The sequence below is a fragment of the Vombatus ursinus genome, unplaced genomic scaffold (genome assembly GCF_900497805.2).
Source record: "Vombatus ursinus unplaced genomic scaffold, bare-nosed wombat genome assembly UNPS02014870.1, whole genome shotgun sequence".
Lineage (NCBI taxonomy): Eukaryota > Metazoa > Chordata > Mammalia > Diprotodontia > Vombatidae > Vombatus > Vombatus ursinus.
The window spans coordinates 12,045,599-12,061,547 of NW_020954648.1; the positions used below are offsets into that span (position 1 = coordinate 12,045,599).

The following is a 15,949-nucleotide window of genomic DNA, read 5'->3' on the forward strand; positions in this document are numbered from 1 at the left end:
GGCAAAACAGTATTCTTTTCCCTTGGTACAGGGTCCAAATTGGGGAAAAGCCATTATACATAGTAAGAAGTGAAAAGTCATTAACTTAAATTCTGTGAAAGGTGGGAGCCTGGACATGGTGACCTGTTAAAAATCATAATTTAGACATTGCAACATAACTTAGATACTGTGACCAATGAAAGCCATAACATGGACAAAGTGACCAGTTCATGTCCAGTACATGACCAGTACACAATCTTGTATTTGAATGTTTGCTCATCAACATTGGATTAATAGTCAAGCTTGGAAATGAGTTCATTACTAAGCAGAAATCCAAAATATCCACCAATCAGTAGTGATATGCTTTATAGCTCCACCTCCCTTTATTTGATTTCTGTAATTACCACTGGACTTTCCTGGGGTCTTTGTGGGGATCCAACCTGTAGATTGGCTGCCTCCCCAGACTGATGACTATCAAACTCTTGGCAGGGGTCCATCATACTGCCTCAATGTAAGTATCCAATTGATTAAACTACTACCTATAATCAATCTGGAGCTCTTTGGCCTCTTCCTTTGGTATCAAATTTGTCCCATTGTTTTGGGAGGGAAGTGTAGAGGTCCCTAGGTGGTGGAATTCTGGACCTTACAATTGGCATAGTCAGCAAGATCCTGAAGGAATGCCAAGGGAGTAGAGGATAGGCTGAGGGGAGAATCCCTGGATGGCCTAAACGTGTGTGTAGGGGTGGCCTGTGTTGGACCACCACATGAATACAGGGATGTCCTGAAAATGCTGAAAAAACTAGAGTTCCTTCTGGTAGGGCTATGTTCCATCAGGTAGGGAAAGGGAAGATATCAGGTAGTGGCAGATGTGAAATGGCCCCTTTCTCACAGAATTGAAAAAAGAGCCCTACCAGGTTCCTAGACTCAGAGACTGAGAATAGGAAGCTATTGGAGGAATTCCAGTTAGAAGGAGAAACATATAGAAACACTGGCTTGCCAGTTAGACAGGTTGAGGGGAGTTGAGCATGTGGACAGGAAAGCAGTAAGGCATGTAATTGTGAGACAATCTCTTTCTCCTTCTCTCCCTCCCTCCCTGGCTGAGTGCAGCAGCCTGGGTGGTAAACAGAAGAGAGAGAGGGAAAGAGAGAGAGGGAAAGAGAGAGAGAGAGAGAGAGAAAGAGAGAGACAGAGAGAGAGACAGAGAGAGAGAGAGAGACAGAGACAGAGAGAGGGAGAGAGAGAGAGAGAGAGGGAGAGAGAGAGAGAAATAGAAAATATATTCAGTGAAACGAAGATTATTTGAGTAGGATCAGGATTTGAAAGAAATAAGATGTGCTGGCAAATCTTTCTGTGTCTTGTTAATTAAACTCCTAAAAGTTAAAAAAATTCTCTCTCCCTTTGCATTCCTGAAGTATGGCCAGGTTCTGGGGCATAAAAGGACAGACAAGAAAAAAAAGAGGAGAGGGGATTTCCTCCCCCTCACATCTATGTAGTGATTGGAATGTTTTTTATAAATGTTAGCAAACTAAATGTTAACAAGTAATTCAGTTTACGTTCTTTAGAATTTGTTTTAAGGGAGTTAAGAGCATTTCTCACCCACTCCCACCCCCTAGAATGACAGATTTATTAAGAGAAGAAGGTCATTTCACTGATTATAGAAAGAAGGGTTTGATGGTTGTATCAGTGAAAGTTTCAAGGTGAAGAGAGGAAAGAAAACAATAAGGCCTTGGAACAGAACTCCCACTTAACCCTTTCCTAGCTCACAAAAAGAGAAAAGGTTTATGCTAATCAGGAAACAACCAAAAGGTAACTAGATTTAATTGGAATATCTAGTGTGGTATTTAGGGAGTCTTACAAATTAAAGTTAAGTACTGGTCAATTTTAAAATAACTTTTAAAATTGGTATGTGTGTTAAAATTGGAAACTTGGCTGTAAATTATATGAGACTCCTATTCATAAGAAGAAATCACAGACAGTGATAAGTAAATGAATAAGCTATGGGTTCCTTTTGAGATTGTGGAACTAAGATTTGAACTAAATTAAAATGTGCTCTTAAGTGTGATGATTGGGGGTAGATTAAATTGTAATATCAGATTGCCACTTTTACAATCTTTGGCAGTGGACTGGCTAGAAATAGTGGACTCCATAATATGAAGTGTTTGGAATAAATAGTATTTGTGTAAAATATAATACTATAGTATTGAAATCATAACCCCAGATTCTGTGTGATACCATTTGGAACATAGATCCAGGTGTAATTGAATTCATTCTGGTCACATTTTAAGTGAAATATGTGTCTCCTAATATGATGTTTAAGATAAGTCAGAATTTATTATTCTATTTGGCATGAAGACTAATGGGAAAAATGCATAGATGTGAAATTTGTTAACTGGATGACCTTAAGCAAGTTACCTCACATTACTTCACATAATTGAAAAATGCCTAATACAATGCCTGGTAAAGGGCAGTCACTATAAATCTTAGCTGTTATTATTAGTTCCTTAATTAGAAGTGATTAGTACACAATGCCAATGGTGATGAGATGCCTGATTTTTCTGTGTAAGGTAGTTTGGAAACTCATTCAACAGGGTTGAAGTCACCTGATCAGTAATGAGTTTGTTTCAAGTTTCAAATACATAATATTATTTCAAATGGGTAAACTTTTGTATCAGTTACGTCAAGCAGCTTTTCATAATTTAAATGTTATTAGAGTATGAACTGAAAGAGACTAAAAGATGGTGGAAAATTGTTTAAAACTAGTTGTGTTATTTTATCAGCCCTGCTAACCCTGTTTTATAATGTTTTGTAACTGCCATTTAGGGAACTGGATATTTCCACCTTTGCTTGTAGTTAAAAGGAAGTTACAACTAAAACAATTTGGCTATCACTTACGAAAGTTGTAAGATTGCTAACTAAGTTATTTGGGGTTATTGTTTTAATGTTAAAACCTAAAATTGGTAATTGATTTCTGTATGTGGAAAGGTGGAGATGAGGTGAAAGCCTTATTTGTATTGGTTCTGTCCATTCAGAGCAGTCCACTCTGGGGTATGAGGGTATGCAGCAGGGTGAATCTATTCCATCTTGGTGGGGGGGAGGGTGTGTCAAAGAGCACAGCCCACAGCAGCTCTAAGGATAGAGAGGGTGGATACCTCTGACTCCCCTCCCTTGGGAAGATGGCCAAGGTAGTCTTTGATGTAAGGCTACAGGAGGTGACCAGAGGCCCCATGTGTCAGTTACCATATACTGGGGTCCTAAAATAAAACAAACTGTGTCCTTGCTGATAGATACTGATGCAGAATGTACAATGCTGAAAGACATCCTGGCAAGTGGGTAGCCATAGAAGGATATGGGGGAAATTCAGTCAGGGCAACACAAACTAAATTAAGACTGAAAATAGGGGACTTGCCACCCAGAGAGTAGGTGGTTTACATTGGTCCAGAAGAAGAATATAGATGAGATGAGCAGGCAGGGGCATCAGGTTCAACTCATTCTGGGGTTCCTGTCAAGTCCCTTTATTTTGTAAATTTGCCAGGTTCCTGGAAATCATCTATGTGGGCAAGGTCATCAGCTCTTGGAAAAGAGTTTGTTATGGAGTTCCTAAGCCATGAACTTGGTTTATTGAGGATTTGCCAGTTTATGTATAATATAGAAATGATTTCTAATGATTGGTCTTTACACCAGGATAAATTTAAACTTGAGAAGAAAAGAAAAACCAAGTGAAAATGCTAAATGAAATCTCTTATGTATGTGAGTCCTGGTAAATTTTTATTGCTTATTGCAACTCCATGGGAGTAAAAATAACTGTATCTAGCCTTAAGCCCTACTCTGTGAGAGTAAAAATAACTGTATCTAGTTATGATCTAGCCCCAAGCAAAACTTGCCATTTGAGGTAAAAGCTCTTGGGATTGTAACTGATTTTATTTTGAGTTTGAATTCAGGTATAGTTGTCTGATGGATCATTAAATCAATAATCCACTATTTGAGAGAAATAACACAAGCTACTCAGAGGGAATGTGATTTTGAATTGTAACAAGTGGAGGTTTGCATCTGGGAAAAAGCTGAGAGGACAACCTTGGCATTAGCCTAAGGTGGGATCATCCTGACTCAGTTTCCTGATTTTGTTTTTGAACAGGAATGTTTCCCATTTGACTATTCCTGAGTTTGGCTGCGAGGCGGAATTTTTACAGCATGGTTGATTGCCAAACTGTGACTTTTACCTGAAATCAAATAGGGCTAAGGATGCTTTATACTGTCATATAAGTGCCTTTATGCTTAGGCCTGAAGGATCAGTTTGATGCTGGTATAATCATATCTCTGGTTTTTCCTTTTATAGCAAATTTCTATAATCAGAGCAAGTGGTCAGCAGAAGACATGAGCACAATGCAAGTATGTGAGATCTTGCTGTTTTCAATCTGAAGGTATAGTAATTCCCTATCCCAAACAACTAGGTAAATTAGTACTCACACCTGTCATCAGCCTGCTAATGTTTACGTAGTCATTCGTAAAATTAAACCCTAAGACAGTTCATCCTTTCTGAAAAATATGGGAATAATTAGACAAAGATAAAATAAGTTTGTGAAACAAAGATGCAAACATGATGTTATATCGTTATCCCATGGACTAAGCTCATGATACATTTGAGCTACTATAATAAAAGACAGGTGCATAAGATCTGAGCTATTTCAGTCTAGACTTATAGTTCTTTCTATATACCACACAACTCAGTAAGTGAGCATTTAGTCTAGTCATCTGCCTGTTACTATATATATCTATATCTATAATCTGTGTAAGGTCCTTAAATGTTTCAAAATGATGTAAGAATAATTGAGTATTGGTACAGCTAATTGAAAGACCCAGCTGTTATTGTATTAATTAATAAAACTAAATCAGAAACATCTTCAGTTTGGTTTGCAGAAGAGATTTTTAGTTCAATCAGTTGTTTTACAAGGATGTAACTCACGGAATATTTTGTGTTACATCAATGAAAAAGTCAATTTTATTTAAGTTTATTACTAATGTGGAAATAACATCTGTTTGTACTGTATGTCCTGGAATACAAACATGTTTTATTACAAGCAACTTATTGATATGCACTGTTTTGGAATTAATTACTTAAATATCCTCTCTTGTCTTTTATTATAATTGGAGTAAAGTCAGCCTCTTATAAGTAAATTCATTTGTGTAACTATTGAATCCAAGGGTGGAAAACTTCTACTTGCAAGAGTGTTATTACTTATATTTTCAAGTATCAGATTGAATCCTTTTTTAAAATTAATTTATTTTGATTTATCAACAATCACATATGTTTTTGAGTTTAAAATTTTTCTCCCCCTCACTCTCTACCATTCTCCCCAAGACGTCGCGCAATCTGATACAGGCTATACATACACATTCTGATTATTTTCATATTATATTGGCTTGAATCCTTAATAGCATCTGATCTTCCTAATGGAATTAGAATCAGAGTGGAAAAGTTTGAGAAAATAATAAGATCAGACAATCTTGTATGTCAAATATAAATCATTCTAATGGGGCTTGTAAAAAACTAAATTTACTGAAACTTCAAGCAAACTCTGGGTTCCTACTTTGTTGTTGCTCCCTTATAACTCAATTGTTAAAATCAGAACCATAAGTTTTGAGCTGGTTTTCACAATATGAAGTAGTTATTGGAGAAGTAAAATTTGAGAGGCTATGCTGACTTGTATTGAGATCTGTTTTGTAAAAGATTTTAGCAGGAACATCTAACAAATCTCTATAAGTAACTTGGAATGAGAAAAGCAATTCTACTGAAGGGTTGCTCCTGAGGACAAGACATTTTCCAGATTGTCCCAAGAAAAGATGTTTTAGAGACCAGACAACAAATGGGATGTTTGAATTCCCAGATGAGGTTTGTTAATTAAATGGACATTGGTGGCAGGTTGATGGTCATCATTGTACAAGTCTCTCATTGACAAAAGGGGGGAAATTGAGAAAATCAAGTTTTTCTGATCCCATTTTGTAATTGATTCTATTCTCTATCACCCCCAATATGTTGTAAAACTGCCCAAACCATGTTTATTTGTCTCTGAACCTAGTTCAGAAACTTAACTGGCTTGTACTAAGTTAAGTTCAGAAATTAAGTTTTCCCATTAATCACTAAATGCCATCAGTTCTTCCTTCACCTCCCCAGGGGTGGGATGGAAGAAAATTGTAACAATGGTGGTAATTTTCTCACTGATCATGTTGTTTTCTTACCTGTGCTTGTATTGCTTTTGTGGTTCATGCTTACAAACAGGACCATCCTGGCTGTACCCAAAAAGGCCCTAAACACACTAATATCTCATGGATCTTGTGGAAGATATTTGGAAAGAATGTCTGTGCAGCTTTTTGGAGGTGTATTGTGGGGTCCCAATTGGGGAAAAGCCATAATACACAGTAAAAAGTGAAAATCCATTAACTTAAACTCTGTGAAATGTGGAAGCCTGGGCATGGTGACCTGTTAAAAATCATAATTTAGACACTGAGTCATAACTTAGATACTGTGACCAATGAAAGCCATAACATGGACAAAGTGACCAGTTCATGTTCAGTACATAACCAGGATACAATCTTGTGTTTGAGTATTTACCCTTTAACACTGGCTTAATGCCCAAGCTTGAAAATGAGCTCATTACTAAGCAGAAATCCAAAACATCCATTAATCAGTAGCGATATGCTTTATAGCTCCACCTCCCTTTGTTTGATTTCTATAATTACCACTGGGCTTTCCTGGGGTCTTTGCGGGGATCCAACCTGTAGTCTGACTGCCTCCTCAGATTGATGACTATAACCTCTTGGCAGGGATCCATCATACTACCTCAATGTAAGTATCCAATTGATTAAACTACTACCTATAATCAATCTGGAGCTCTTTGGCCTCTTCTTTTGGCATCAGACTTGTCCCATTGTTTTGGGAAGGAGGTACAGAGTTTCCTAGGTGGGGGAATTTCAGACCTTACACTTAAGAACTGTTAGACTATGAAGATATGATGGTCTGCTTATCTACAAGGGTCCCAGCTGCACAAACTGTTTCTCGGTCTGGTGTAGACTCACCGGTGCCTGTCTTGACTCCCAAGGACACACAAGGAGTCCAGCTTGGGATGCAAACAACAAATTGTGTCAGCTCAGGGGGATGGGGCTTTGTCCTTGACACATTCAGAGCCTTCTGCATACTCCAGGTTCAGTTTTTCTGGAAAATATGGCAACTCAAAAAGACAAGTTCAGGGGACCTTCAACATTCCTTAACACCACAAAATAATTCCCAAGGCTAGGAATTTTGTCTCAGCATTACAGGGCAGGCATGTGTCAGCTTGTCCCATATGCTTCTGTGGGAAACCTCTCAATGCCTCAGCTGAAACTATCTGTTAATCTGGAGAAGCTCATTCCCAGGATCTCTCCTTCAAGGCCACATGCAAGCCCAAGTCTAGCACTGTCCTGTACTTTTGTTACAAGATGGGATCAACTGAAGAAACACTAGGGGAAAATTTGAAAAGTCCTTTAGAGAGTCAGAGAGACCACTGGGTTCACTTGTGTAGGTCACAAGGAGAGGCAACTGCTTTTTTATGCAGCCAATTGTTAGGAAGAAGCCTTCGACTCTGAGGGAAGCCAGGTGGTGCTATGGATAGAACACTGGGCCTGGAGTCAGGAAGCCTCATTTTCCTGATTTAAAATCTAGCCTCAGACACTTAGTAGCTGTGTGACCCTGGACAAGTCACTTAACTCTGTATGTCTCAGTTTCCTCATCTGTAAAATGAACTGGAGAAGGATACGGCAAACCACTCCAGTAGCTCTGCCAAGAAAACCCCAAATGGAATAACAAAGAGTCAGATAGGACTGTAAAAATGACTGAACAACATTAGGCTTTGAAACCCAATCAGCTTGGCTCTTGGGAATACAGACACATTCCATGAGGAGTTTCCCTTCAGTTGCATCCAAACAATGACCCATGCCCTGCAATATCAGATTGATTGAGGGAATTCTTCAAATTGATTTGGGATTGCCCAGATGACCCTATTATTTGTGGGAACAAATTAAGTAAGTTAAGGAAGGAGAGACAGTGTGGTGGAGTGAGAGGTAGAATGAGATTTGGACTTTAGATTAGAAGATTTGAACTGGAGTCCCGGGGAAGTTATTTAAACTTTCTGAGCATCAGTTTCTTCAAGTACAAAATGGAAATATTAATACCTGCACTTTCTACCTCTCTGGGTTGTTGTAAGGAAAATGCTTTGTAAAGTGCTACATGCACCTAGCAAAAGCGTCATGGTATAGTAGATAGTTTAGTCTTAGATCAGGAAGCCCTGGGCTCAAGACACAAAGTAGCTAATGATTCTTAAATGTACTTATCTTGCCTTAATCTCTCTGCAGACTACCTATCTTGAATCTCCAATTGCCTTTTAGATGTCTTGAACTGGGGGCAGCTAGGTAGAGCGGTGGATATAACACCAGTCCAGATGTCAGGTGGTCCTGAGTACAAATATGACTTCAGACACTTATTAGCTGTGTGACCCTGGGCAAGTCACTTAACCTCAACTGACTGAAAAAGAAAAGAAAAGAAAACATCTTAAACTCCACATGTTCAAAATCAAACTCATTATGTTTCCCCCTAATGTCTCCCCACTTCCTAACTTCCTTATTACTGTTGAGAGCAACACCATCCTTTTAGTTCCCTCAGGCTCTCAACCTAGATGCCATTCTCTAGACCTCACTATCTACCACCCTGACTCCTCAGGACCATTTCTCCCTTTCCCCCTCCCCCATCATATCCAATCTGTTGACAAGGCCCATTGATTTTATGTTTGCAACATTTCTTGAATACACTCCATTCTCTCCTCAGACACTACTGCCATTCTGGTGCAGGCCCTCATGACTTCATGCCTGGACTATTGCAATAGCTGGCTGCTGGTGGCCAGCAGCCTTCCTCAAGTCTCTGTGTACTCCAATCCATCCTCCATCCAGTCACCAAAGTTATTTATCCTAACATGTGGGTCTGATCATGTCACCCCTCTACTCAATAAACTCTATCACTTCTAGAATCAAATAGAAAATCCTTTTTTGGTATTCAATGCTTTTCATAACCTAGCCCTTTCCTAAAAGGCTTGGCAAGCCTTCACACCAGAAGTGCTCATCTTCCTTGAACATACACTTGAAGCGTGAAGGATGAGCAGCCCTGAAAAGGGTTTGATTTCTCCCTAGCGCTCAACTTTCACTTTGGCTCCAAGAAGCTGTGGCATGTGCAACGATCACTCCCTGGCAAACCATCTGGGCAGATGGGTCAAGCCAGATTGAGGGGAGCCCATGCAGCTGTTGGTGAGTTAGAGGGCTGTCTTCCCCAAGCGTGTGAAGACCACCCAGTGAAATGGGTAGATGAGAACAATAAATTCTAACCAAGTCAGTCATGAAGGCAGCTGAAGCAGAGCCTGTGGAGTGCTTAGAGCTTGGTGAGACATCAAAGACACCAAGGTCACTTACTACATCCTGGGTCACTAGACTTTCTTTGCCACTGGACTTCTTTGACTCTGGAAGAGAGAGTGAGGCTGATAACTTGGTGCAACTCTGCCTCACTTAAATGTAATTCATGAACAAGTCAAAACATCACCCCATAATGTCATTGGTCCCCTTCAAAAATGAAGGACAAACAACACCACCTTACTTTCCAGTATATTCTCTTCAATCCAGTGACCCTGGCATCCTGTTTGTTCCACAAACAAGACATTCCATCTCTTGGCTCCAGGCATTTTCTCTGTCTCCCAAACCTGGAGCTGTCCTTTTTCATCTCCACCTACTAGCTTCCCTGGCTTCCTTTAAGTCTCAACTAAAATTCCATCTTCTATAGGAAGCCTTTCCCAACCCCTCTTAATTCTAAAGCCCCCCTCTTCTGATTACTTCCTATTTATCCTATATGTAGCTTGTTTGTACATATTTGTTTGCTTGTGGTCTTCCCCATTAGATTGTCACTAAAGAGACTGTCTTTTGCTTCTTTTTGTATCCCTAGAATTTAGCACAGTACCTGGCACATAGTAGGCACTTAATACATGTTTATTGCTTGACAGACAAGCTCTTGGTGCCCAAGGTAACTTTTTAAGAGTATAAATTGTAGAAAACCCATCAATTTGCATTAGTAGAGGGAATTTCCTCAGTTTGAGCTCTTTATCTCTTTTATCATAGGTCTGGTCCTTAGCTTCATACAAATGTCAGCTAGCTTGTAGTGTTAAAATGATGATGCAAAATAGATGCAAATTATTTCTAGGAACAATTTTTAAAAGGTATGCTAAATTTTAAAATGGCATGAAGGACTGAATAACTTCATGTGGCCACATTTGTAAATACATAAAAAAATTTAAATAAATACCTCAGCAAGATCAAATACAAGTGTAACTCAATATTTAGGGGATTAAGTTGCTTTGTAAACCATGAGATGGATTTGCCTAATCTATGATGATTTACAAAGCAGCTCAGGCCCTTCCTTGTGATTTATCCACTTTACTGAATCTCTGGCCCATTGTCAAGAGACTTAAGCTGGGCACATTATGAATTAGACAGCATGATCTCTTAGTAATTAGAGCATGACCACTAATAAAATGATCTCGAAGTATTATGAGCCCTTGTTTTCTTTGGTTGTTTAGCCTTCCTTGATGTTGAGTGAAGGAATGCTCAGTGGACTCATGAGTGATACAGACATTGTTGGCAGAGCAGAAACGCTCAGTTCAGTGACAGTAGAGGTGGGGATCAAGGAAGGAGACATCTATTTTTTTTTCCCTTTGACAGCTGCCACCCCAGAACTCAGAACTGGGGCAAGGCTCTAAGTTGCCTCCAAGTTCATCAACAGCTGCCTGGTCCTGCCTTTCCTTATCCATGAATAATCCAATGTCCCTTCTAATTCCTTTAAAATCTGTCATCTTGTCTCTTAGATGTCAAAAATGGAGAACTGTGGACAAATAACATGGCAGATAGCTAGGAATTGTCACTCCAAGAAAATTAGATTTCCTGTTCTTGTTTCAAGGTACAAAGTACAATCCCAGGTGCTTACCAAATGTGGGAACTCTATCAGAGTGAGTTGTCTTTTGGTTCCTTAAGAAAACCTACAATATGTGTGTGTATGTGTGTGCGTATATATATATACATACATCCAGGAAGCCTACTGTATTACTAACACAATAATTTGATTCAAATTTTGATCCAAAAATCCAAATTTTATTGAAAATATATGACATCATACAAATATTCCAAAAAAGTTGCTATAGATAAATGCATCACCAAGTGGAAAACATTTCTGTTAAATATTTCTAATGCTAAATGAACAGGGACATTGAATGGTAAAAATTTAAGTCTGGAAAGAAACTTGAAAGTCATCTAAAGTAAATGTTTAAGTGCTATATAAATGTCCATTGTTATCTAATTTGAACCTCTAATTTTACAGATGAGGAAACTGAGGGAGGGATAGAGAATTTGAGTGACCAGTGTCAGCCTCCAGAGTTTGGTCTAAAAAGAGGCAACAGAATTAGGTCAACCTTCAGAGTTTTCTCTAAAAGAGACAATGGAATTAGGTCAACCTCCAGAGTTTTCCCAAGAAAGAAACAAATGAAATTAGGTTAATATATGCTGTTTATTCCCTTTAAGCTAGTAAAAACATGTGTATGGGAGTCAGAATAATCTGAGTTCCCAGAAGGGCCAGTTGGAAGAAATTATATACCCATAGAGTGAGGAATTGTCCCCTCCCTCCCCTCTCCTTCCACTCAGGATGCCTGTGTCAGCCAAAAAATTATAGTTTCCATAAGGCAAGAAGGGTGGTCCCAGGTTGTTTGGTTTTTCTCCCAGCCATAAACAAAGGATGTCAAGATAGTTTCTTTAAGGGAGGGCCCTAAAATAATAAGATAAGGGAAATGTCTAGCTCAAAGTGACTGGTCTTCGCCCAAAGAATGCTCCTAAGTCAGCTAAATCCAGCAGGACAGTTTCAGTTTCACTCAGAGAGCATGCAAAGCAATATTGTTATGCCAATCCAGGCTGAGTCAAAGTGTCCTTTTCTGATTGGTCCGTCCAGGTTTTGGCCTCTTTCGAGTGTTGTGGGTCCTCAAACAGTTCTCGCAAGCAATAAATCCCATAGCTAATTCAGAGCAGAGCTGGTACAAGAACTCAGGTTTTCTGACTTCCATTTCAATGTCCTTTCCAGGGCATAATGAATGTGTGGTATTCATACTGTATACACAATAGAATTCATTGTTTCCATATTTTGAAAGCAGAGTTGGAATGAACTTTAGGTTGGAATTTGTAAGTAACTTCATTATGTACAATTAGGAGTTATAGCAGTACTGATTAAATGGTGATTCTCCCTCTAAATAGACAAAGAAAGGTAGGGATCAGAGAGCTAACAGCAATGACTGTTTTTTTTTCCAGAGAATGTTTCTTTTCTGAAGTATTGTGCAGAGGCAGTGGCAAGTGAAGATTTCCCTATAGGCAAAATTCTATTTTAATAAATGTTTTATTGATTATATGCCATTTGTTTTTGCATCATATACATGTCTGAATATAGCCACCATCCAGAACTGACCCCTGTCTTGTAACAAAGATAAACATTTAATCAAAAGCAACTGATAAAAGAATTGAGTCTTTTGATATACGTAAAATTCTTTCTTTTCTCTTTTGAAGATGAGAGTATGTTTCATTATTTTTTCTCCTTAACCAAGGTTGGTTTTCATAGTTACTAAGGGTTTAGCTTCCTTTCACTGTTTTTTATTTTCATTTACATTATTATAGTAATTGAGTATACTGTTTGGCTTCTAGTTATTTTTCTCTGTAATAGTTCATACAAACATTCCATGACTTCCTTGGAATTTCTCTTTTATGGCACGATAAAAGTAACATACCATATAGTCAGTCATTCTCATTGATGGGAAACCTTTATGTGCAAATTGTCTGGCCCACAATAAGAGTTTAGTTTTATTCATTATGTTGTTCATTCAACTTTTGAAAATCTTCTGTTAATGATCCTGGTACTGGACAATAGATGAGTCAGTGTCTGTCTTTAGTGGTTTTAAATGGAAACTGATGGTGAAGGAGGAGCAGATCCCAGACTGAGCTAGATTCAGGACAGCCAGTTCCATTACTGTTTTCCAGACTGAGCTGTGGAGTGAAGGATCACCTAGTTCCATCTTTCAGGCACTATCTGGAGCGTTCTCAGGAACGCCAGTTTCAGCTTGTTATTGCCCAAAATGAGGATGAGTGAGTGTACAGAAGGACAGAAAGCTGTAATAATATCCCCGATCACCCATGCCAAATTGAGATCTGGTAGGAGGTCGCTTAACATAAGTATAAAAAAGGCAACAAAATATACTATGAAGAGAAAAAGGAAAGAGAGAATGATTCTGGTGGCTCTTAAATGCGCCTCAGTGTGTGGGTCTCTGGAGTCAAAGATACTGTTCTTCATCTGCTCCGTGTGTCTCCTCAGGGAAAGAATGAGCAGGAGAGATGAGCATAAAATTACAACAAGGGGAATGACCATCCAGGAGGCACTAAAAATTAATCTGAGTGAATAACTACTTTTCTTTGTAATGTTTTCAGTGCTGTTTGTTATGAGTTTCATTTGTCTGATGCTAAAATAAGCAATGAATTCTTTGATTGGTGATGCTAAGGAGAAAAAAGAGAAAAGCACAGAGCCTAGCAGAATCCGGATAACTACACAGGAAATCCTCCACTTGAGCCAGAGGAAGGCACAGTGGGAGAAATTGGCAATCTTCAAGCAATAATAGACACTGAGGCAGGTGGTCAAACAAATGCTTAAATGGTTAGTAAATAACCAGACAATATCAATAATTTGATTTACTACCATTTCCTCATAAAAATTGGGATAGATCAGTACTAAAATATCAAATATAAGTACCCAAAGTATGCATATTCTGGACAGGGCTAGACTGGTAATAATGAAATCAGACAAACTCATCCTCTTGCTCTTGACCCAGTTGATGCAATTTAGCAGTCCTGTGAAACTATTGCAGCAAAAACCCAGAATTAACTCAATGATGAAGACCACCAAGTACATACCATTGGCTAAGTTCAGCATGATTGGAAAAGGATAGTCAGTCTTGATTTTTGAATTTTCTATTAGTCTGTCACTACCTTCTTTTATTTAGGTTTCTTTGGCTTGGATCTAAAAGATAGAGATACCTGAAGTTCCACTGTCATGATAATTTTTTCTTCTTTGTGTTGGTTGGGTTTCTGTATTTGATGAGAGTGTGGCCAGGCTTGGAGTTGTCATTTTGGAGACCTCCCTTGCTCTTTCCCAGCAGATCTGTAAGTGTTCAGTGGACTAGCTTTCAAATCTCTCCTCTCCTCAGTAATCTGGGTTGGCCCTTTCCATACAGATGAAAAAAAAACTGAGTAGCTCTCTGGTAAGATGCAAATAGATTCAGCTTCACATTGAGAAAGGAGAGATAAAAGTCACATGGAAAAATTTTTTTTTGTGGTCTAAACAAAGGAGCATCTAGTTCCACTTAAATTCATCAAATACATTTCATTCTTATCTGAAACTGACAAAGGGAAGAGTGTGAAATCTACCAACTATGAAACAACGAGTTTGTCTTTGATTTCTGGAAAAAATTTAGAAGATATTACTAAAAGGATGGAATGTAAACATCTACAAAAAGGAGCAGATATCACAAAGAGCCAGCATGCCTTTACTCTGAGCAAGTCAAGTAAGACTAACTTAAATTTTTTTCTTGCCAGTGTTGTTAGACTAGTAGGGAGAGGAAAGTTGTAGAAATAGTTTAACTCTTTTTTTATCAATCCATTTAACAAGTCTCTCATAATATATATTTTTTTGCAGAAAAGAACACAAAAATCAGATTGTATAAAAATCTGTGAATGTCCATTTCATACCATTTGCTTTTTAAAAAGTATATAATAATTTCCACACATTATTTTCAAAACTTCCCTGCTTATCTCAACTTCACTCTGAACATCTGTTCCTTTCTATGTAATTATTTTTTTATAATTAATTAATTTATTTTTAGTTTTCAACATTCACTTCCATCAAATTTTGAGTTTTAAATTTTCTCCCCTCCCACTAATTCCCATTCCCAAGATGGTGTACAATCTGATATAGGCTCTACATATACATTCACGTTAAGCATATTTTTACTAGTCATGATGTAAGGAATAATTAGAATTAGTAGGAGAAACCACAAGAATGAAGCAATAAAACAAAACAACAAAGGAAAAGGAGAGGCAGTAATATGCTTCCATCTGCATTCATACTCCATATTTCTTTCTCTGGGTATGAATAGCATTTTCTATCATGAGTCTTTTGGAGTTGTCTTAGAGTCTTGCATTGCTGTGAAGAGCCAAGCCTATCAAAGTCAGTCATCCCATAATGTGGCTGTTACTGTGTACAATGTTCTCCTGGTTCTGCTCATTTCACTCTGCATCAATTCATGTAAGTCTTTCCAGGTTGTTTTGAAGTCTACCTGCTCATCATTTCTTATAGCGTAATAGTATTCCATTACAATTCATATGCCTCAACTTGTTCAGCCATTACCCAATTGATGGGCATCCCCTCAAATTCCAATTCTTTGCTACCACAAAAAGAGCTGCTATAAATATTTTTGTACATGTGGGTCCTTTTCCCGTTTTCATAATCTCTTTGAGAAATAGACCTAGACGTGATATTGCTGAGTCAAAGGATATGCATAATTTTATAGACCTTTGGGCATAGTTCCAGATGGTTCTCCAGAATGGTTGTATCATTTCACAATTCTACCAACAATGTATTAGTGTTCCAATTTTCCCACATCTCCTCCAACATTTATAATTTATCAGGAGATGTGGGAAAATTGGCCAATCTGATAGGTGTGATGTGGGAAAATTAGCCAATCTAATAGGTATGATGTGATACCTCAGAGTCATTTTGATTTGTATTTCTCTAATCAATACTGATTAGAGTATTTTTTTCATATGACTATAG

At 38.2% G+C, this 15,949-nt stretch overlaps 1 protein-coding gene across 1 annotated transcript; it reads right to left on the bottom strand.

The window, feature by feature from the left end:
• Positions 1–13,132: 13,132 nt before the first annotated feature.
• LOC114028107 (taste receptor type 2 member 3-like) lies at positions 13,133–14,050 on the bottom strand. The gene has a single exon (XM_027842303.1). It carries the CDS (start codon positions 14,048–14,050, stop codon positions 13,133–13,135), a length of 918 nt encoding a protein of 305 aa, XP_027698104.1.
• Between the last annotated feature and the right edge of the window lie 1,899 nt (positions 14,051–15,949).